Source organism: Alexandromys fortis, unplaced genomic scaffold (genome assembly GCF_014885135.2).
Source record: "Alexandromys fortis isolate MF-2015 unplaced genomic scaffold, M_Fortis_MF-2015_v1.1 scaffold_40, whole genome shotgun sequence".
NCBI classification, from domain to species: Eukaryota; Metazoa; Chordata; class Mammalia; order Rodentia; family Cricetidae; genus Alexandromys; species Alexandromys fortis.
Window position 1 is genome coordinate 6,986,807 of NW_026067966.1, and position 22,929 is coordinate 7,009,735.

The window sequence follows — 22,929 nt, forward strand, 5'->3', positions numbered from 1 at the left end:
TACTACTCAGCAGTAAAAAACAAGGACTTCATGAAGTTTGCAGGCAAATGAATGGAAATAGAAAACACTATCCTGAGTGAGGTAAGCCAGACCCAAAAAGAGGAACATGGGATGTACTCACTCATATTTGGTTTCTAGAGATAAATAAAGGACTTTTTGTAGTAATCAGTTACTACTCAAATGACAAAGACTCCTCCTGATAGAGCTAAGTGGGGACTTCTCTGTTGGAATCAGAATATAGTCTTACAAAATGAAATCCTTCAAAGGACTCTGTCACATCCAGATTGCTGGAGAGGGTACTCAGATATTAGGTGCCTGACTTTGATGAACACAGGTTCTGTTTCTAAATGTGGGTAGATTTATGTTGGAAGTGGTTCTTATTAGACATTTTTCCTATTCACAAAGAACTTGGCCTATTCAATTGAATATCTTTGATTTTCAAATCAATTTATAAGTACAATGAAAACAATTCAGTCTTGGTGTCTTTGAGAATTAAACCTTTACATTTATTGATAGAGACTATACATTCATTACTACCTGATTTTTGCCTATTCCTCTTTCTTTATTTTTGTATGCTATATATTACTCTGTATTCTATATATTCTTCTATATTGTATATTCAATATAATTGCTGATCTGTCCAATAATGGAGGGCTGGATAAAGTGGTGGACAAAACTGGGAATTTTTATACATTTTGCCTTTTAATATTGCATTATTAATAATAAAATGGTCAAATTTTGGTCCTCAAATCATATTTGTTATTAGAAATATCTTCTTAGAGATTAGTTTAATATTTAAGCAAAAGAAAAATCATCATAATAAATGTGTAAGGGTTCTTATCAGGTATCATGTCATTGAAATAATTTGATGACATGAGGACATAATCTGAAACCTGTACTAAATCCTTCTACTAACGTGGATGAAACATAATTTTTAAGTATCCATCTTACATTTTAAAGTGTTTTACAGGCTTCAGTATTGTGTGGTGATCACGCATTCCATTTCTCACTTCCTATGATAAAATCTAAGTCTAGAGAACAAGTGAATTACCAAGGTCAAAGTAATAAGAAATGTATAACCAAGGCTAGAATCCATATTTTATTTTATTTCCCAGCCTCAGTATCTTCCTCAATACTGTTACAACTGGCTGAATAGAATAATGCACACTGGGCATTTTCAATACTAATAGAAAAAAGATTATAGTCTCTAAAACTTTCATATGTTATGGTTGTTGATCATTTATACCCTTGATACCAACTTTTTTTTTAAAACAAGGAACACCTTGAAGTCTCTCCTTCCCTATGAGGGAGCTGCAGTTGGGGCCAGTGGCAACACACACTCTGTAAATATTAACCATATACAAATACGCAATGAAGGGTCACAGAAAAACACAAGTGTGTCACCGCTATAACTCCCTCCCTTTTTCAGCACAGGGAGAAAGAAAATGACCTCCACTGACAATGGAAAAGCCACCCAGCTTATAGGGCAATGCTTTCTGATGTGCATGTCTTTCACAATCCATTTACTGTCTGGGACTAGCTGTCCTGTCACTAACCTTTCGAAACTGCTCCCATGTCCTTCACTGACGATTATGGAAATATATTCTAATGATTTTAACTATCTTTACAACATTGTACCCATCTCAAAAGAATAAATTGGTTATGTATTTCTTAGACAACTGAGTTTTTAAAGGGAAGGTAAAATATATAGCGAGGACTATTTCAAAGTAATTGAATAACGCAGGTCCCCCTTGAACTTGTTGGGATTTTAATTCACTAATGTGACGCTTAAAGACTTCCATTTTTCATGCCTGGCATTCCTCCAAAATTCTGGCTAGTAATGACTACATGTGAGTAATGGCTTGTACACCTTGAAATGATGGCTTATTCCTCTTGCAAATTTGTCATTCTTAGCTGTGAACTATGGAAGACCCTTGAAACAGATCTACCACCGTGAGCTGGAACTGCTTTCCCAGGGGTCTGTCCACATAATTAGCTCATGTTGTGGTGTGGTTATTGCTGTATAGAGTGGTTGCTGAGTCTGGGGAACTGACTTTTATAATCACTGTTGCTCCTAGCATTTTACCTGGCCACTCCATTGCTCTATGTCTTGTGTCTCACAGAACACACTCATCCTTACCTACCTACTTCTGTGAGAAGAAAATATGTTCCAAGTGACCTGATATCACAAAGCACTTTGTGATAGCTGTAGGTGGTAGTGTTGTCATTAGAGTCTCTTCTCTTCATTGTGACATGTGACTGTCTTTAAGGCATTGAAAAGACTTAATAAAACCCAATCATCACTCTCAGTCCTTATCTAGGTACTGTGTCTTTGCTGGAGGTTTAGAATCTCCGTTCTCCTTCATAGCTTCAATTTTATAATCAAAATGAATCAAAAATCGTAGTTTCTTAGGCTTTGTTAGAGTCTTCTCAGGGTAGCAGACTCAAACTAACATACCACTGATATGAATATAGGTCTCTTTCTCAATCTCTCTTCCCATTCCTTCCCTCTCTCCCCCTTCCTCCATCCCTCCTTCTCTTCTCCCACCCCTCTTCTTATCTTTCTATGTCTGCCCAACTCCTATCTCTGGAAACTATAAGAACCAATGGAAATTGCTTGTCCCAGCAGATACCAGAACCCAAAGCCTCTGGGATCCTGACCCAAGCAACGTAAGCAGGAAAATGTAAGGAGCACCAGGACAATTTTTACATCAGCCTACCATGCATCCAAAGTACAAGCAGAATGCCCTATGATACTCTGACCTATTTTAACACAACAGTTCAAGAGGAATTTTCTCTACTTCTTTTTACAGCTCTTCACACTAAAAAGGCATGATGTTGAAGCTACTGTGATCTGTTAAACCTTGTATTCTGTAAAAAAAAAAAAAAAAAAAAAAAAACCTCTTCATTGGTTAAGCTTCCACGGTGTAATTCAGACTTCTCCAGTAAGAAATATCTTCACAGCGTGATAGGAAAGGGTTGAAGTTCCTGTAGGGATTTCATAACCAGAGCTGGACAGGAGGAGGGAAGCTATTTACTGTCCTACTCTGGACTTGCCCCCCCCCAGCTGTAGATATACCTGCACAGACCGGCTGTCAGCTGCTGCTTGTCTCAAAAATCTGATTCTGCAAAAATGAAGATCATAAATATTTCCTCTGATAAGAAAGTCAAAAGAACATGGAAATGCTATATTTCTCTCTGTGGAGTGACTTTCAAAATGAAAGATTCATAGATATTTTCTTTCTACATGTTTAAAATTTTATATTTCAGACCTTTCCAATGGTCCATTATATAACAAAGGCTTCGCATACTGTGTGTGGAGGTGAAGCTTATGTGCATAGAAGTGACCGTATCTTTTGATTCACAATAAAATCAAAGCAGAAATTAAACTAATTTATTAAGTGTTTTTTATATAGCACACTTATGTTTTACATGCTCATAAGAACTGGAGTCATTCTATATTTGGTAAAGATCACTCCAATTTCATTCAGATAAAAATAATGCTAAATAGATTCTATGTTAAAGCAATTGCTAATAAACAACACTTTGGAGCTGTATTCGAAGCTGTATTTGCTCTGTCAGCACCCCCACTTGTCTGTGCCCGGGGCAGTGGTATCAGAAACAAGAAACAGGGGTTTTACCTTCACAGAAAGGAGCCTGATGCCAGGTCTGGAGAAGTCCCATTGTCGCTTCGCAGTCACACTGGCGAAAGCAGAGCCGCTCTTCAGGGTCCTCACCACTTTGCAAGCTGCCAAAATCCTCGTCATTTTGAAGTAATTTTGTGACTAAAATTAAATCACAAATATTTCCTGAGATTTTTGTTATCCAATTTGTTTTAAATTAGAGTGAAAGAAAGGAGTGTGGAGACCATGCAGTTGAGGCTGAAGGCTGACAGTGACCTTTGACTTTCCATTCATTCTGCCATTAAATGTCCTATCCCCGGCTCCTCCTCCTCTTAGCCCCTCCCCACATGCTGATGTCCAGAGATGTTCTAATGGACGTGTCACACAAATTGCAACACAGCAAATGCAACCTTCTCCCCTGAAAATAATGCTAGTGTTGTAGCAAGGCAGCCAGCCATCCGAGGAGTTGCTTATGCAGCTGAATAAGGTGACCCTAGAGCATGGTAAACAGACTTAGGGGTGCCCCTACCCAAAGGGCAGCAAAAGATCAAGCTTTTTCTGTGTTGCAAATGGCATAGGATTTGCCTCAGAAGGTGTTTGTATCTCAAAGAAGCCCAACTCTGAACATATTTTGCTTGGGAAAAGATTATGAAAACCACATACAGTAAAGAGAACGTCAAAATTTCCTTTTCCCCACAAATACACAAGAAAGCCATTTGAATTATTTGGGAAGAGGGGCACCGATGACGTAGTATATTAGATTCTTATTATGACATTTTTCCGCCTTCCAGATGTTAAAACTATAAACAATAATTATCAGAACACAACTGGATCAAAGTAATCTACTATATACCTCGAAACCTCTCAAGCTTGTAAAATGTAAATAGAACACAGGGAAATAATGTTATATAAACATTAATCTTAATTATTTAGAAATTAAAATGTTGCCTAAAATAATCCAAAATGGGTATTCATGTTTCGACCTAAATAAAGCTACTCAAACCTTTAGCCAAAAGTAAGAACAGGTAGTCAAAAGGGTCACATTTGCTAGCAGGGTGCCTCACTTAAGCCAAGGGGATCTATGAAGAGCAGAAAGCCCCACAGCATTATCCTCAGATAGACCTGAAGACAAAGAAATGAAGGCACTGTATACTTATTCATTATTATTTCCACAATGAAAGTGATGACAAAAAGATATGGCAATTTTACTGACACAGTTGCAGTGCTGGAATGAGAAATGTAAAGTCAAGAATGAAAGGAAGGAAGGAAGGAAGGAAGGAAGGAAGGAAGGAAGGAAGGAAGGAAGGAAGGAAGGAAGGAAGGAAGGAAGGAAGGATCAAAATAGAGCTTAAACTAAATCCTTTGTCTTGATGCATTAATGTATAATACATCTGGGCTCAAATGATTTGGAAAAATTGGTTAAATATTCTAAACTCAAGGTGGAAAATTCATGCACTGTGACTCTGTAACCAACCTCTAGATTGGAAAGCCCAATAATGGATAAAATGGTGAGTGACTCTGAAATGAGTGTTCAGATAGACCAAAAATTACAACCAAACTGCCAAACATCACGGCATGAGGGAGGGAACTTACATTTGGGCAGGTCAAAGGGGAGGGGCTTAGGTGGTGATGGGTAGAGAATCACAAAAGTGAAGCTACAAAAAGTTAAAAGAAATAGTACACTTTCATGAAAGATTTTTTTTCATACTTTAATTTCTTTATCTTTTTTTAACCACATTCTTATAATCCTTTTTCCACATAAGCTCTCTATGTTCAGCTGAGTGGATGACCAGAGTACATCATAAACCATAAACACGGATGATGGGAAATGTCTTAGAAAATTTATCCTTTATAAGTAGGATCATTGTGGGTCCTCTATGTTTACATAAGTCATCTGTATGGAAAAGCAAAATTATTTTTACAAGGACTTGCCATCTTTTATCCATGCGCTCACCTTAGCTGCCACTGTTTACAGCACTGGTATTTTCTTTCATGTAATCCCATATAGAAAAATAAAATCAAAGCACCTCTCACACTTGAAAGAGTAAGAAACATTATGACACCTTCTGATTTAGTGCTTTTAAAGTTTTTTATTTCTTCCCACAAATTTAAAGGGAAAGTCTTGATGTGTTCTCTCTCTCCTTTCTCTCTCTCTCTCTCTCTCTCTCTCTCTCTCTCTCTCTCTCTCTCTCTCTCTCTCGGCTAGAATGATGATTAAATGGGTAAAGTATTTGTTGTGCACACATGAATACTTAAGTTCAGATCCCCAGAACCCATTGAAAGCCAGACAAGGCAGCTTGCATCTACAATTCTAATTGTCCAATGGTGAGATAGGAGGCAGAGCCACAAAAATCCCAGGAAGTTCATGGATCAAGAAGCTTGGCATACATAGTGAAAAGCAGCAAGAAAGCCTCTCTCAAGCTAGTTTGAAGGTGAGGACAAACATACAAGGTTTTCTTCTAACCTCTATTCACATGCTGTAGCACACAGGAGCACACACACAAATAAAAAAGAGTGTATGTGTACAATATACATATGTCTGTATATAATCATTGAATAATAAAATTACTTATCATCTCTTTAAAAATAGAAGCCTTCAGTCTTCCAAAGTACTTAATTTTAGAAATTTGCAACTGAGGTATCTGTTATTGTAATAATATCATATTGATTCCTCTGATTGATTTATTTTTATTCTTATATTTAAATACATTTGAAAAATGAATGTTTCAACCCAAATATAACCTAAATCAACAGTTTTGCATATTTTCTTCTAACGTCTATGTCTATGTAAACTATAAAGACTTCAGTGAACTTCCATAGTGTTTTGGGAAGTAAAAACATATCAAAAACATGTTTACTATAGTTATAAAATCTTTTATAAGTCTTAACTTGAAAAGGCTACAATGGTTCCACTTTTATTTTTTTCCTATTGCTTTTGTATTGTATATAAATATTGTCATTTTGGTCAATATTACCGTCTCTTCCTGAAAGGACTCTGTCCATTTACCTACCCGTTCCACCTTAAGTGCCTCTTTCAGTGCACACCATTACTACACCTAGCTGTTCCCTTCTCTATCTGTCTTTCCTTCCATGCATTAAAACAGCATTTGACTTCACTTAACATTTAGGTTTCGCCTGAAACTAACCACTTCTGATCACATCATCTTTGTTCCCATTAATCCCTTCATAGTAATCATTTCGAAATGAAGACACAGGAAGCAACACTGACTGCCACTGTAGAGACTCTGATAGTGTCTTTTCTTCATCTGGCAAAGGAAGAGGCCTCCTACCAATTGGAAAAGTGAGCAACTCAGTGTATAAAATAAAGGCCAACAGTTTGGAATAAGTAATGGTATTAGCAATTCCTCTTCAAGTGTACAGAAACAACCAAATGCCAATTCTTGAAGCAAGACTTGCCAGGTAATGAAGCAGAAACAATTCTAAGAAAGAGAGTTTCTGTAAAAAAATAATAATAATAATAATAATAATAAATAAGAAAAATAAAATTTAACAAAGTCATAGCAATTGTGCAATAGAAGCATTGTGGAACTGGATGAAGCATTGTGGAACTGGATGAATAAATGAATGAATAAAGGAATTTATATGTACTGAGTTCCTGGCTGATCTGTGATGATTATTTAAGCAGTAGTAAACAAAATGTTATGTCAATAAAACCAGGAGGAAAAAAAGATGACTAGGAATCAGGAAAAAAAAAGAGTTCTAGTTTTACAAAAGTCTCTTTAGAAAAAAAAAATTAAGTTAGAAGCAAGGCATGAGTGGAAGGCAAAAAATTCAAAGTAAAGGAAATGCAAAAACTCCCTGAAAAACACCCCACTAGTGTACTTAAGTGGGGGAGCCTGTGGTTTTATCAGCCAAGGAAGACAAGGGCAGTGCTGTCCCAGTAAGGGTGTGGGCAAGGAAGGCTATGGTCTGGAAGGAAAGAATGAAGGCTATACCCGCATAAAAGGCATGTACTGTCTTTGCTCAAAAGCGAGGGCACACTGATAAAGTGCTCCTTCGAGTTTAAACAGGAAGATTTCAACTTGTTTTTGTAGCTTACTAACACGTCAGTTGCTGATAATGACAATGGGCAGATATTAAGTGCTTTGAGGAAGGGTTTTTAATTTTTTGTTTATTTTTTTTTCTTTTTTATGACACCCAATGTCTTTGGAAACTCAATCAAGTGAAACATGTCCATTAAGGTCCCATTGACATTTTGAGGGCTGGAAAGTAAGGAACCAATGATGATGAATGTGTTTATCAATCTAACATTTGAAAACATAAATGTGAAGTGATATAAAAGAAGTTGAAAAATGGACCAGGAGAAGAGACCTTGTAAAAGTGGTTTCACGCAATAATACCCCAAGGTACATGTGATTTATAGCGTATGATAATAAAAGAAAGCAATCATTTGTAGGCTCCCAAGTGTTTGAAAACACCTTACAGAGAACAAATTCCCAGCATATGCAACATGCAATTTTATTTCACAACAGTAAACTTTGTTGTACACTTAGTTGCATTAAATGGCTTTGTTGTTAACAGAAATAAAAATATCAGATGAAATCTGCCTTAACACAAGAGTGCCAGATATATTCTAGGCTGACACTGGGTTCCTGTACAATTTGCAGAGAATGCATAGAAGATGGCTGTTGCAAGCGAGTTAGCCAAGTATATCAAGGACAAACGAAAAGAAAAGAGAGTAGACAATTCCTTACAAAGCTGATTCAAAATTCAAGTGACCTTGGAAAAATGAAGACACAGTCAAACGTAAACACAGTGAAGTGAAATTCAGTGGGGTCAGATGGAAGTCAGCCCAGAAGATGAAGAAAAATGTCTGCAAAGATAAGCTGTGGAGGGCTGATTTCTGGAAAGAAGGCTTAGGTAGTGCTAACACTGCACAGCAAGCGGCCCAAGTTAGTCAGAGTTAACTATACGTGCATATTTAGAAGACTGAATCTATAGTAGAATTTAAGAAAAGAAACTGAAAGCTTATTGGAAAGATAAATATTGAATAAAATGTAAAAATTACTACCAGGACAGTGTCTATTAAAATTTAAAATCATGACATATAGGGTTCCTAATCAAACTCACTCTTCCTTAATGCTGAAAAAGGAAATTATTCAATATTACATTAAAAGAGCTTACGGAAGAAGGTAAAACACCAGAGTTTATGGTTACAATGTTTTAGCATACCGCATATATTTATGTAAAGACATGGGTATATGTATGTATGAATACAGATTTAAATAAACTTATTTTAACAGTTCCAGTCATGAATAATGTTGAGGAATCTGCTATTTATTCTCATTGTTAGGCACCTCCATACCTTCTCCGTGAAGCTTAGAAGCAATTCCTGGAATTATCAAGTGCTGTTTCTGTTTTCTAGCTAATAGTGAGTGTGTAAGTAGTTTGTCTCACACCACAATGAAGAGTGACAAAGTCAGCGCCAGAACTCTGCGCTCAACCAATGCCCATCCTTCTCTCCAAGCTGCTTGTACTTGGGGAAAGCAGGCATAAGAGCCTAGAATGAGCTAGAGAGAATGGGCTGGGCACGGACAGAAAGCATGCTCATGAGTGGAGGTGCAAAGATCAGACTTCAGAGCGTAGAAGTATTTACATATCACATGAAATGAAGATAATACAACTTCAGTAAAAGCCAGACCACGAGGGAATGAAGGCGTTGTGACTTTGCTTTGGGTATTACACTTAAATTTAAAATGAACAAGGATATGAGGAGAATCGTGTGAGAATTACACTGGCAATCTTTCCTCTGCAATTCAGATCGTACAGGCCAGACACAGCCAAAGTAGCAAATCATGGTCCGTACTTTCCTATTTTATAGCTCATGGTTTGAAATTCCTCATCTAAAGCCACAGAATCTGAGTAGTTTTAGTGTCGCTGATTTTCAAATTCATTTGGAAATAAGATCTAAAATAATTAGAAAATAACCAATTCAGGAAGTATTAAGAAATGTGCCAGAAGAGCAAACGACATATATCAGGAAATGGGACTGGCTTTAACCAAAACTGATCTCAAGAACATTGACAACATGTAAGTGTCTCACCTACATTCTTAGAGCACAAATAGGGTAAATTATATAGATAGCTTCATATAACTAGAGGAAACTTTTAAAATATTTTTTTCTGGTTCCTTTATTTTATGTATTTAAGAAACTGGCATCTAGGCAAATAGATAGCCATCTCATTATTATTGAGTTATTCAGTACTGAATAAACCATTAGTAAAGTCTAGTTTAGTTTTAAAAAAGAGTCAGTGTAGACTTGAGTTTCAAATAATTGCCACAATTTAAATAGAAATAATTGAAATGATTATTTTAAATAAAAATCATTTATGAATACGCCCTGCTAATCCTGGATACCAAGGGAGAGATGCTAACAACTATGCCAGTCTAGTTAATCTTGGTCAAAGCATTTTCTTAAGACTTGGCCCAACAAGCTTGCAATGACTAAATCATCAGATAGGTGCTCAATCTAATTAGTAAAATATTTTTATGAAAATGTAAAAAAAGTGAATTCATCAACAGCCTACTTTGCACAATGATTATTATTGCCAAAAACCTCCAATCTTACAATGTGCTGAACAGAACAAACTGCTCTCATGAACTTGTTTTCTCAACTTGTCAAGAGCAAACGCAAATGATTTTGCAAGACTCTAAAGAACAACCTTCACCACGAGGAAAGGTGGTAATTCGGGTCATGTGCCAGGACACTACTGGACCCTTTTTAACTAAACATGTGTGATGATCACAGCTTAGAAGTATGTTGTGTAACGGCCTTGAAGGTGCCGACATAGTGAAGCAAGAGAGAACCATTTACTTTAGAATGACGTTGGGGACTTTTTAAACAGGCCATCTACGCAAATTTCTATTCCATTCCCTTCAACGGGACATTTGATATATTAAATCTGACACCTTCTACGGCCTCCTACTTTCAGGGGAATTTAATCTAGGAAGATGTGTTTCACCTTCTTGGAAACTGGATGAATGCTTTCACAAACTTTAAATTCCATTATCCTAAAATGTTATTGCAGATCGTCAGGAAAGCAACGCATAATTGTTTCTCCCTCCTGTCTTGTAGGCTGGGAACGGTATTATTATAAAGCATTGAGAATCGTTGTGGTGGTGGTGGTGATGCTGGAGGTGGACGTGGTGTTGCTGATGCTGCTGTTGTATACAGAGACTTATTTCTTTTAGAAAACCAATGCTCTGAAGGGAAAGAGATAATAAGATAGAGAGGAATGGCAACAAAAGAAGAAAGAGAAGCCGGCATGCTTGTCTTTGAATTCTACTAACTGCTAACAATTAGTCAAAGTCCTCCTGGAATCGCAACTCCTGATATGGCTTTGAGTATTGGAGAATTAAGTGCTTTATTCTGCTTGTCTGACGTCATTCATCCATAACCTATGCTTGCCTTCATTAAGATCATTCACAGCTCAGGAAGAAGGAAATGTGTATTTTCACCAATTGAGCCTGGATTAGGAAATAAAGGGTATTCTTAGAAACTTCAGGAACTGCAAAAGCAAAGGAACCATTTTTTAAATGTTTAAAACTATGTAAAGATTTCAAAATGTTGTGTCTAAAACTGTACTGGGTATTTGGGGATGTGCTTGTAAAATCCTAACACTTGGGAGATGAAGTAGTTCAAGGCCATAGGAAGTTTATGGCCAGGTATGCCTCAAAAAAAAAAAAAAAGAGGAAAATAAATTTAACTGACAGTAATGAGAGGCTGAAGATGAGGGGTGTGCTAGAAGTCCGACAAAAAGAATAATGAAGTGTGTTTTAAAGAGTAGGAGAAGCGGCATGATCAACGTCTGAATAGTGCTGTGTTAGTCTAGATGGTACATTGACATTGCTTGGAAAAAGAAAACCTTCAAATAATAAGAATTATACTAACAACGGTGAAGGTATTCTGCAAAAAATAATTGTTCTAATTCAAACGGTCACATGCCATGTCTGGTTTACTACTGTTGCCCTACCAATTCATTTGTAATTGATTCCCTCAGCATCATTTCTCTTATCACGGTTCATATACATATAAATCAAAGATAAACGACGGACTATTAGGGAACAGGCATATAATACAAGAACACAAAGGTCCAGGTATGTGGTTACGCTCATAGGAAATGAGAATTCCCTCAGATATGGATCCAACTCAGCTCCAAAGCTTGAACACATACAAAACTGTGCATCCTGTAGACAGACTGATTCATAGACAAACCTTTAAATAAAGGACAAACATACTTTAAATAAAATCTTTTGTTGGGAATTCATTGTTTTCCTCTTTTGCTCTTTAGGGGAGAAGGCTTGGGTCATAATGAAAGTTCCAAGCCTTCAGCTGGAATTCCAGGGCTAGAATTCTTATTCACAAGGGAATCAGAACATTTCAGTTGTGCTCTGTACATGACACAAAGAATTTGTCGTCTGTTAGATTGCAAACAAAAAAAAAAAAAAAAACCTTCCATTTTAGTTTGCTTTTTGATACACAAGACAGTTGCTTACTATAAAGATACAGTACAATTTATCTTAATAATAAAAAAGTGAAAATGGTATAGTGACCTGAGAAACAAGAATGCAGATATGGAAATGAGCAACTTAATATCTTAACATTAAGTTCTAAACTGACTAATGTACAAATTTCATTTTTAGCTAATTGGCTATAATACCAAAATATGTACCATGAAAGTCCATGTTTTTTAAATAAGAGGCAGCCCTTTCCAAATAATGTTTACACTGAACTAAATGCTTATATAATAAAAAGTAGCAAACATATTCGTTTACCATCATTACTTTGTTTAAGTTGTGATTTTTCAGCCCTTAGAGTGTGTAAGTAGAATATGGGCTCGTATTCTAGGTGCAGACAGGGATAGTGACAAGTCAAGATGGCTCTTGGGCATGACTGTTAAGTCAGGTTGCTGGCAGAGACAAGCGGAGGGGAGGATCCAGTTCTGTGAATTCTTTCACCTGCCTCACCAGGGCAGCTGGCTGGACTCCAATCTGTCCAAGTACTCAAGATCCCAGATGATATTTTCCTCTTCTTGCCACACAAATTCCACCAGAGAAAATACTTAGGGCACAGAAAACCAAGTGAAGAGAAAAAAAAAAAGGTCCAAGGAAAAGCGCATGGTTATAAAATAACATAAAATACAGAACTCAGTCCTCGCAGTGGCTTGACACTCACTGTGTCAAAAACCAGTCAACTGTGTTTACTAAAGTTTTCTCTGTACAAAATGGAATTGACAGAGGAAAAACAAATAAAGCCGACTGCAACTCCCTTGGCCAACATAAATTAATGCAATTCTTTGCCCTATGAGGAAATCTGAAGCTAAATGGTAGTGAACTTTCTCTGTTTGCCTGTATTCTACCAAACCTTCAAATTCCTACAAAATCCTGCTGTTTTTCTGAGACACGTTCTTCATGAACCTCTTGTTTGTATCAGTCACTATATTGTCATTATGTCCTATGCTGACATTGCGATCCTAAATAAAATTAATAAATATCTCCATACTGCTTTCTAACTGCAGGGCAAGACTAGGAAATGCAATATATTCAGTTTTCCAAAGCTTTAGTCTCATTTCTTCCACATTTTGTTTTGTAATCCCAAATTAATCTTTCCCTTGCCTCTGTTTACCTTCAACAAAGAGGAAACAGTAGCAAGCATTACTTCTAATGGGCCATGAGGGATAATCCTTAATCCTTCCTTCCCTTATTGTTAACTAAAAGTCTTTTCAGGCCAAGGGTGGTGCTAAAAAAATGCTGAGAATAAAAATGAGAAGTGAAGACAGGCTTGCCCCTGCACAAGCTCATACTCAGAGCCTTTAGAGTTTACTCTTAGAATCAGACATATCTTCTCGGGTCTCAGTAAGCTAGAAAGACAAAGGGAACTGCAAACCTTAGAAGCTCAAGACCCCCAAGACCCAAGAACAGACCAAATCAATATCCTCACCAGCGGCCCTGTGACGATGAATTGTGGGTGCATGTCTGTACATATCAGAAATCAAAAGCCCCCCACATCATCTTTCATATCTCAAAGGAGTTGACCCACACCCTAGAGCGCCCCTCAGATCCCACAACTTCTCAGAAAGCAAGAAGAATCAGATTTTGTAGGCAGACAGTTGTAGATGAACGTTCTGATTATCAGCATTGAACTAATTAACTAAGCTGTTAGCATATGCAGGACTAAAAGACAATGTCAAAAATGAAATATCATATGAGTAATTTAAAAAAAACAGACGCTTTCTAAAAATAAATGAAAGATAAGTCCAGGATAAAATATATCTCAGCATGAATTTAGATTACTATTCAATGCTAGAAACACATGAGGCAAAACATTTAAAAAGCAGCAAATCTTTAAATAAAACTCCACATACTCATGAAAACAATAAGGCTTCAGCACTTATCCCACCCAAGAAATACACCACAATATAATTACCAAAAGATATAAGAAAAGCATAAAGGTTCATACCAAAGTTATTTTAAAGTTATAAGGATTTGTAAGCTCAATAATAATCAATTTTCTCAAGAACTCCTCATCAGAATCTAGTGAAGTACTCAGCTCACCACTGTTCCTTCTCTTCCAGATCTTGAATGTGAACAGCTAAGAAAAGCTGGGCCACATCAAAATCAAAGCAAGCAAATCTTTTACTACTCAAGCTTAGACTGAAGATGGCTGGGAACAAGACTGCCATGTCCAGGCCCAAGTCAGAAGAGTACTTTTTAAAAGCAGATTAATCTTTTTCTTCAGGCTTGGAAACTCTGGGCTATGTCTGGGAAAATAACTACTCCACTACCTTGATAGTGGGCTCCGTGTTTCTTCCAGACCTAAAATGAGACACCTTTCCTTATCTCATCTGGAGAAAAGAAATGGCTTCAAAGTCCAAGAGACAAGGCAGGTGCCAGTAGAATCAGAGGCCTTGTCGGATCACCTGACTTACTATAGGAGGAAATGTATTGAACACTTATGCAATAAAAAATCCAAAATTAGCATATTTCCTTGATTAAAAGGCTCAAAAATGTCTTACAGAATGTCACTATTAAATGACAACTATTGGTTGCATATTCAGTGTGCTTCAGAATGATTTAACCAATAAAAATGTACTCCAATATGCAACTTGATCTCAAACCTGATGAAAATTTTCACCTTAAGGAATATGTACTTCTCATATTAATATAAGAATTCTAATTAATGTGGTTGAATATTAACATTTTTATGGCCCTAAAATGTTTTAAGTAACAATTGCATGTATAAATGATATTTAATTAAGTAAAATATGGATAAGTATTTCTCTTACCAGGAGCAAGGTATCCTGGTTTCCATTAATCTCCCTTTGATATCTTTAAATCTTAGTAATCAGGAGTGAGGAGTTTTTTATTAAATGTTTAAAATGGAAGATTAAAGCATAACCATATTCTTTAAAGAAAAAGAAAAGAAACTATCTTTTTTCATTATACATACTAATCTAAGTTCCCACTCCCTCCCCTGCACCCATTCTCTCCACACCCCCTTCCACCCCACCCCCATCCAATCCTCAGAGAGGGTAAAGCACATTGCTTTGGGGAAAACCCAAGGCCCTCCCTACTATATATAGACTGAGCAAGGTATCATTCAAAGAGAATAGGTTCCCACAAAGCCAGTAGAAGCAGTAGGGATAAATCCTGGTGCCACTGCCAGTGGCCCCACAGTCTGCCCCAGCCATGCAACTGTGAACCAATTTCAGAGGGACTAGTTTGGTCCTATGCTTGTTCCTTTCCAGTCCAGCTCATGTTGGTGAGCCCCCATTAGCTCAGGTAGACTGTTTCATTGGGTCTTGGTTTCATTATGGTCTTGACCCCTTTGTTCATATTCTCATTCCTTCTACTCTTCAAATGAACTTTGGGAGTTCAGTCCAGTGGTCTTGTAGGTGTCTGGCTCTGTTTCCATCAGGTGCTGGATGGAAGTTCTATAGTGATATTTAAGATATTCATCAATCTGACTACAGGGCAAGTCAAGATCAGGCCCCATCTCCTCTTAGGGTCTTAGGTGGGGTCATCCTTGTGGATTCCTGGGAATTTCTCCAGAGCCAGGTTTCTTGCTAATCCTATAAGGCTCCCTCAATCAAAAGATCTATTTCCTTTCTCTCATCTCTGTCCTTCCTCCTTCTCAACTATCCCATTTCTTCAAGTTCTCCTCACCCCTCTTCTTATCCCCTCCTCTTCCCCTTCCACCCTCCCTTCTCCCCCAACCCCATACTTCCAATTTTATCAGGCAATCTTGTCTGTTTCTGCTTTCCAGGTAGATCTATATATGCTTTTCTTAGGGTTCACCTTATTACTTAGCTTCTCTAGGATCATGAACTAGAGGCTCAATATCCTTTGTCTACAGCTAGTATCTACTTATGAGTGAGTACATATGATATTCATCTTTTTGGGTTTGAGTTACCTCACTCAGGATAGTGTTTTCTAATTTCATCCATTTGAATGCAAATGACCTGGAGGGATAGCTCCGCAGTTAAAGGCTAGGCTCACAACCAAAAAACCTAACTGTTGACTGAGGTTTCTGTCCTGCCTGGTTGCTCGCAAAGAAAAACACAGAGGTCTACATTAATTATAAGCTGGTTGGCCTGTTAACTCAGGCTTCTTTTTAACTCTTATAACTTATATTAGCCCATAATACTTGTTTGTGTTAGCCACGTGGCTTAGTACCTTTTTGGTGAGGCAGTCACCTCTTGCTTGCTCTGTGTCTGGCTTCCTCTGTGTCTGGGTGACGACTGCAGACTGGTCCTTTCCTCTTCCCAGAATTCTCATTGACATGAGAAGTAGAGAGTTTCTGCCTGGTTGCTGTTGCCCTGCCTATACTTCCTGCCTGGCTACTGGCTAATCAACATTTTATTAAAATTAATACAAGGGGCAGGATAAAAGACCAGTGCTCCATAGCATATAACCATATTCTTATACAAGTAAACAGTATATCCTAAACCTAAGCTTTCTTATGAATTCATCTCCTTACAGTGGTTGAGTCATTTAACCTTCAGATATAATACCTTCTCATAAGAAAACTGAGAAAGATCAGTGATAATGGAGAAAGAGTCAGTGGCATAAGGTCTGTCACCAGATCTGGGTGTGTAGAGGAGGAATGGTTATAATCACACATTTCAGAAGGGAGCTGGCAGCATGACAAATCTAATATAAAGTCAGTCCTAAGATGCTTTCTTTGACTAATAGTAAGTAAGTAAGCATATGCTAGTCAAAACGTAGAGGTTACTCTACACCTGGCTCTCACATAAATCTATTCTACTATTAGCCAAATTAATTCATCAGCATAGAGCCTAACTGTTCTAGAATCTGAACAAATCAATGACACAAAAATAACAGAGATACACAAGCTGCTAAGATCATGTCTATCACGTTGAGTGATCTTGGAAGAAAACATCAAAGGAACACCAGTTCTTGAGTTGCTAAGGGTTGAATCTAGCATTTCCCACATGCTTGACTATTGAGCTGTGTCCTCATTCCAAGAAAAACCAATTTGATTAAACCTCAACTGGTATAATCTATGTTGAACTCCTTCATAAACCTGTCAAGGAATAATTGGTGAAGATAAATATTTTTAATCCCTTATTTGTTTGTATAACTCATTCATTCTCATCTTCTATCCACCTATTCATTTATTCTACCAGAAGTTGAGTAGCCTTCACTATATACCAAATGTTTCATTATATAATGGAATGTATATGGTGAAATGCTTTGGCATGTTCTCCCACCTCACAGCTCATGGGTAGCAACAAACACAAGTGAATCAGATGCTAAGATCAGACATGGCTCATGTATATCTCCAAAGGTGTACATGTTGTAAGCTTGTTCCTGTTAGGGTGATGTTGGGAAGCAGAGAGGCCTTTAAAAAGCAACACTGAGAAGTGCTTTCTGGCCCCCACCTCAGCTCTAGTTTCCTGTCATGCATCCCCACTCTAAATTCCTCCATAATATGAACCACTTTGGGAATATGACCATAGCCAATGCCAGTACCATGTCCATCAATATAAAACAATGAACCAAATAAACATCTTTTGTAATAAAGTATTCTGTCATAGATATTTCATGAAGTAATAGAAAACTGTTGGGCAAGACAGCTGGTTGGTTCCCAGCTGCCTGGCTAGCTTAGACCCAAAATAATCACACAGAAACTGTATTAATTAAATCACTACTTGGCCCATTAGCTATAGCTTCTTATTGGATAACTCTTATATTAATTTAACCCATTTCTATTAATCTGTATATCGTCATGTGGCTGTGGCTTACCAGGTAAAGTTTCTGGCATCTATCTCCAGCAGCTCCATGGCTTCTCTCTAACTCTGTCTTCCTCCTCCCATGCTATAGGCCAAACCAGTTTCCTTATTCATTATCCAATAAAAACAACAGATAGACAGAAGGACCTCCCATATTATTCCCCCTTTTCTGTTTAAACAAAAAGGAAATCTTTAACTTTAACATAGTAAAATTATATATAACAAAACAGTTATCATGCAAGAATTACAGTTACAATATTTATATCAACTTTATCTTTTATCATAACTAAAGAAAACTATATCTATTCTTCAACTCCATCAAAGACTCTATAGTATATAATATTACTTAAGTAAACAGGGAGTACATTACAAGCAACTTCCAAAATTCTAGAATTGACAAAGACATCTCGCTGCCTGGACAATTACCCAAAGTTCTTTTGTACCATTGAGGCATCCATCTTCAGCCTACAGGCCCATAGTATCAGGCAGACTTTTCCAAGAAGCAAGAAATATCAAAGACAGCTCTACCTATATTGGCAGTTTGTCAGTCACTTTCTTCTGTGTCATGCAGAATGTCTAGCAGACTCTTCCATTAAGCAGGAACCCTGAAGGATCAACTCACTTTTAGGCAAATTTAGCGGTCACTTCTCTTTGGATCCTGCATATCCTGTTCACACAGCATATGGTAATAAGGCAGTCCAGGAAAGAACAGTTTCTTGCCCAAATGACTATCCAACTCCATAAGAAGCCTCTTCAATGCCCATCTTCCTCTTGAAGTAATTGGGGCTCCCAGGAGTATATGTGTCTCATTGTTATGAAAGTCCTAAATTCTTAAACCACTTTAAATGCCATATTCTATAGTCTGCGAAAGATTTGAAGAATGCCTATACATCTGAAATATATCTCTGTAAATCTAGAAAATCTAACTAGCATAACTACAAGCTTCACTATCATAAATTATTATCTATTAACCTGTATTTCTTAATTATACATTGCATTTTTAATGAGATGTACAAACATAATGCCTTAATCAAAAGCAGAAATATACATACAACAAAATTGACCTTAAATTTGTATCAATAAAGCAAGATCCATACCAATACAAATCTCTATAGCATATCCCCCTTTAAATGTAAAGAAACATTTATAAACAATAGTTGAGAATATGGGTGTAGTTTTCTCCAAATTGCTTCCTGCTATTTATTGGGTGAAGTAATTTTTTGAGGGATGCTCAAGGTGACCTTTCAGGGAATCTTGGTCCATCAATCCATATTAGTCTGGAAGCAATCTACAGATTCTAATCCTCTGTGGAAACAAAAGAAAAACCTCTTTTCCAAAGCAACATATCCCTTGATCCATATTTTAAAATAAAGATTCCTTTAAAGTATATATGTTGGTTTAGGTTAGCAGCTCATACAATTAAATGTTTCTCCATACTTACTTCCTTCACAGTCAAAAATTTAAAGGAAACACAATAATATAATAATCCAGACTCTCTGTGAATTTTCCATCTTTGCGTGGCTTGTTTTTCTTTATTATTTTTAATCTATGACTGTCTGTACTCTGTCTCTTTAAAGACTTTGTTTTTTTAATGATTTACTTTTTCTCCAACTCTCTAAACTCTTTTTCTTCTCTCTCCCAAGTTGATGTAAATTTATCCAACACTATGACTTAGTAGAGTTCTTTAATGTCTGACTCTGTCATTATTGAGTTATCTGTAATTTTTTATTATCTTGAAGAGCTTTTAAAATGGTCAGTAGCTTGGTTTCAGCTGCTCTGGATGCTGGCTCTGCCTCTCTCCACTTTGAAAATGGTAGCAGTAACATTACTGCCAGCTCTGGAGCTGCCAGGTAGGAGCTGCACTCAGCACTTTAACTCTGAGAATGAGTGTGCAGCACATAAACCCTTTCTATCTGAACAATAGATAAATATGCCATGCAGAGCACTATGCAGCCTGGAAATATCTCTGTGTATGGCAGCAGGAATCCTCCATGCTCTCTTGCCTGTGAATGCCTAGTAGACCTCTCAGCTACTTTCCTCCCAACCCCAAGTGGGCACACAAACACCTGAGCTTACAAATTCCACTCAAATGCTCCATAGCTGGAGTTCACACTGGCAGCATGACTCAGGAAGCTGCGTTTTAAAGCTGTAAGGCTTTTTTCTGCTACAGCTGAATCAGGAAAACCTCTCTTAAAGGAGTCATGACTCTGCTTGCTTTTTACAGAGCCCACCCCCCCAAAAAAGAATATCATTACCAAACCATGCTTTACTCTGTTCTTATGTGTCTAGGATTACTTTTTAAGCTTTTCAGGGTTTTGTGAGGATGTAGTTACCCACGTTGCCACACCAATCTGTTGGAGAAGGCTTCTTATTGGTTCCCAGCCATCTGGCTACCTTAAAGCAGAAATAATCACACAGAAACTGTATTAATTAAATCACAGCTTGATCCATTAGCTTTAGCTTCTTATTGGCTAACTCTTATATTAATTTAACAAATCTCTATTCATCTGTATATTTCCACATAGCTGTGGCTTAATGGGTAAAATTCCCAGCATCTATCTCCAGTGGCTCCATGGCTTCTCTCTAACTCTATCTTCCTCCTCCCATACTATAAATCAAGACAGTTTCTTTTTTTCATTAACCAATAAACACAACACAGACAGAAGGACCTCCCACACCAGAAAACCAAGTTATATAAAAATGGGTGTTGAATTATTTGTCATAGCCAGAACCTGGAAACAACCTAAATGCCCCTTGATCAAAGAATAGATAAGAAAAATGTGGTACATTTACACAATGGAGTACTACACAACAGAAAGAAATAACGACATCTTGAAATTTGCAGGCAAATGGATGGAGCTAGAAAGCATCATATTGAGTGAGGTAACCCAGATCCAGAAAGACAATTATCATATGTACTCACTCATAAGTAGTTTTTAAGCATAAAGCAAAGAAAACCAGCCTACAAATCACAATCCCAGAAAACCTAGACAACAATGAGGACCCTAAGAGAGACATACATGGATCTAATCTACATGGGAAGTAGAAAAAGACAAGATCTCCTGAGTAAATTGGGAGCATGAGGAGTTTGGGGGAGGGTTAAAGGGGAGGGGAGCAGAGAAAAATATAGAGCTCAATAAAATCAATTTTAAAAAAAATGGGTGCTAGTGCTCGCTTCGGCAGCACATATACTAAAATTGGAACGATACAGAGAAGATTAGCATGGCCCCTGCGCAAGGATGACACGCAAATTCGTGAAGCGTTCCATATTTAAAAAAAAAAAAAATGGGTGCTAAGCAGTAAGGTCATCACTGTTACTATACCTGAAAAATGAGGAATTGGCTGTGCAGTAATATGATGGACAGTAGTTGGAAGAGTCTAGAAGAGAGGACTAGAAAAGGCAATACACAGATTCTGGGTGGAAGACTCAGAAGATGGAGACCTGTAGCAGAGCTCAGCTCATAGAACAGAGGATCCTACTGAAAACTGAGGAAGAAGCTAGCCTTATTAGCCCCACTGAAGACTCACTTGACTACATTGATTCTATCTATGACCAAAGACTGTAGAAGGCCAAGTTTAAAAGCAATAGAGTACTTTTTAGAACAGTGTTGGCAACAAAGACCTTGGATATCAGCGCAAGTAGACTGGCAGTGAGTTCCAGGAGCAGGAAAAAGCAGGGGGAAAACATCTAAACATTTCACAGTCTGACCAGGAATAGAAAATGGCATGTTCTGGAGAATGAAACCATGGTCAGCTCAGCAAACTGTGTACTAAAAAAAAAAATTCCCCCCGCAAAAATGTGGGTCATTAACCTCCCTTCAGCACAACTGGAAAAGGCCTCAAATGCATCTCCAAAATGTTTAAGGTTCCACTTCAGTCCTACATCCAGGGCACCGTTTTTATTGGAAATGGCCTTCAAGCACCCTCCATATGCTCATGGTCTAGAGCTACCTCAAGATACACCTCACATGTTTTCAACAAATTATTCCACATACCCATAGTTCCAACAGACTCAGGCACTGGTTGAGTGACAGACCATAGTGGTGTCCAGACAGTGCTGATTTTTTCAGGTTAAAAAGGCAAGAGTCATGAAGGTATGTCAGTTTGTATTTTAACTTCAAAGGAAAGTGTGGTTTGGGCATGTAGAAATCTACCATGGGGTGAAAGCTCCTGCAGAGAGTCCCCGACAGTGTCATGAATAGTGGAGCCCTGACCAAAGGGACCGTAAAATGAGAGAACCATCAGCAACCTACTAGAGCTCCAGTCATGGAACACTCTGCACCAGCAAAGCCATAGGGGCAGGGCTTCTCAAGGCCCTGAAGACCCATTCTTCAACACAATGTTCTCAATTGCAGACTTAAGGATTTAATGTCTGCTCTGCGAGGTTTCAGTCTTGCTTGTGAGGCAATTTTACTCCTTTCTCTTTGCACACATCCCCTTCTTGGAATAGATATCCTGTTCCCATGGCATTATTTCCTCTTGGAAGTTTATAGCTTGGTTTTTGCATTTTTCAAAGGATATGGTTAAGTAGTTTTCCTGGAGCCTCAGATGAGACATTAAACTTGTACCTTTGAATGATGAGCAGATAGCTAAGGCTTTAATAATTATAGATAGTGGAGATAGAAAAATTGAATTTTGCTCTGTAAGATCACAGGCATTGGAGGCCAGAAGCAAAACATTATATGATATAAGTATATCTCTTCCTGTTTAATAGTTAAGACTGCACTGTTGCAGTCTTAGTTTAACTTATAAGAGGTTAGTCTTAGAAGAAGGCTGTTGCTAGCCCCTCCCCACATTTGTGATTCTGATTCACTACATGGCCATTTCTTTTGTATGCCTACTGTGATGTCTACCATGGGCTCCTCATCAGAATTCACATTGATGCATTGATCCTCCTGAACCATTTGGAAATTTATTACATTTTTTAACTTCCTCTTTAAAATATTTTTAAGATTTATTACTATTGTTTTATTTGTCTGCATCTGTGTGTCATATGTGTGCTTGGTGTCCAAGAAGGTGGTGGTTGCTGG

At 37.5% G+C, this 22,929-nt stretch overlaps 1 protein-coding gene and 1 non-coding gene across 2 annotated transcripts in view; one reads left to right on the top strand and one right to left on the bottom strand.

Annotated features, from left to right (window-relative positions):
• The window catches only part of Cps1 (carbamoyl-phosphate synthase 1), a 110,353-nt gene extending 106,447 nt beyond the window's left edge, over positions 1–3,906 (bottom strand). The window contains exon 1 of the mRNA XM_050154237.1: positions 3,642–3,906. Within this exon, the coding sequence (XP_050010194.1) occupies positions 3,642–3,767 (126 nt within the window). The 5' untranslated portion in view covers positions 3,768–3,906. The remainder of the gene's footprint in view (positions 1–3,641) is intronic.
• Positions 3,907–21,066: 17,160 nt separating this feature from the next.
• Positions 21,067–21,173, top strand: LOC126508890 (U6 spliceosomal RNA). Its single transcript, XR_007593993.1, has one exon. It is a non-coding gene; the product is annotated as a U6 spliceosomal RNA (small nuclear RNA).
• Positions 21,174–22,929: the final 1,756 nt, after the last annotated feature.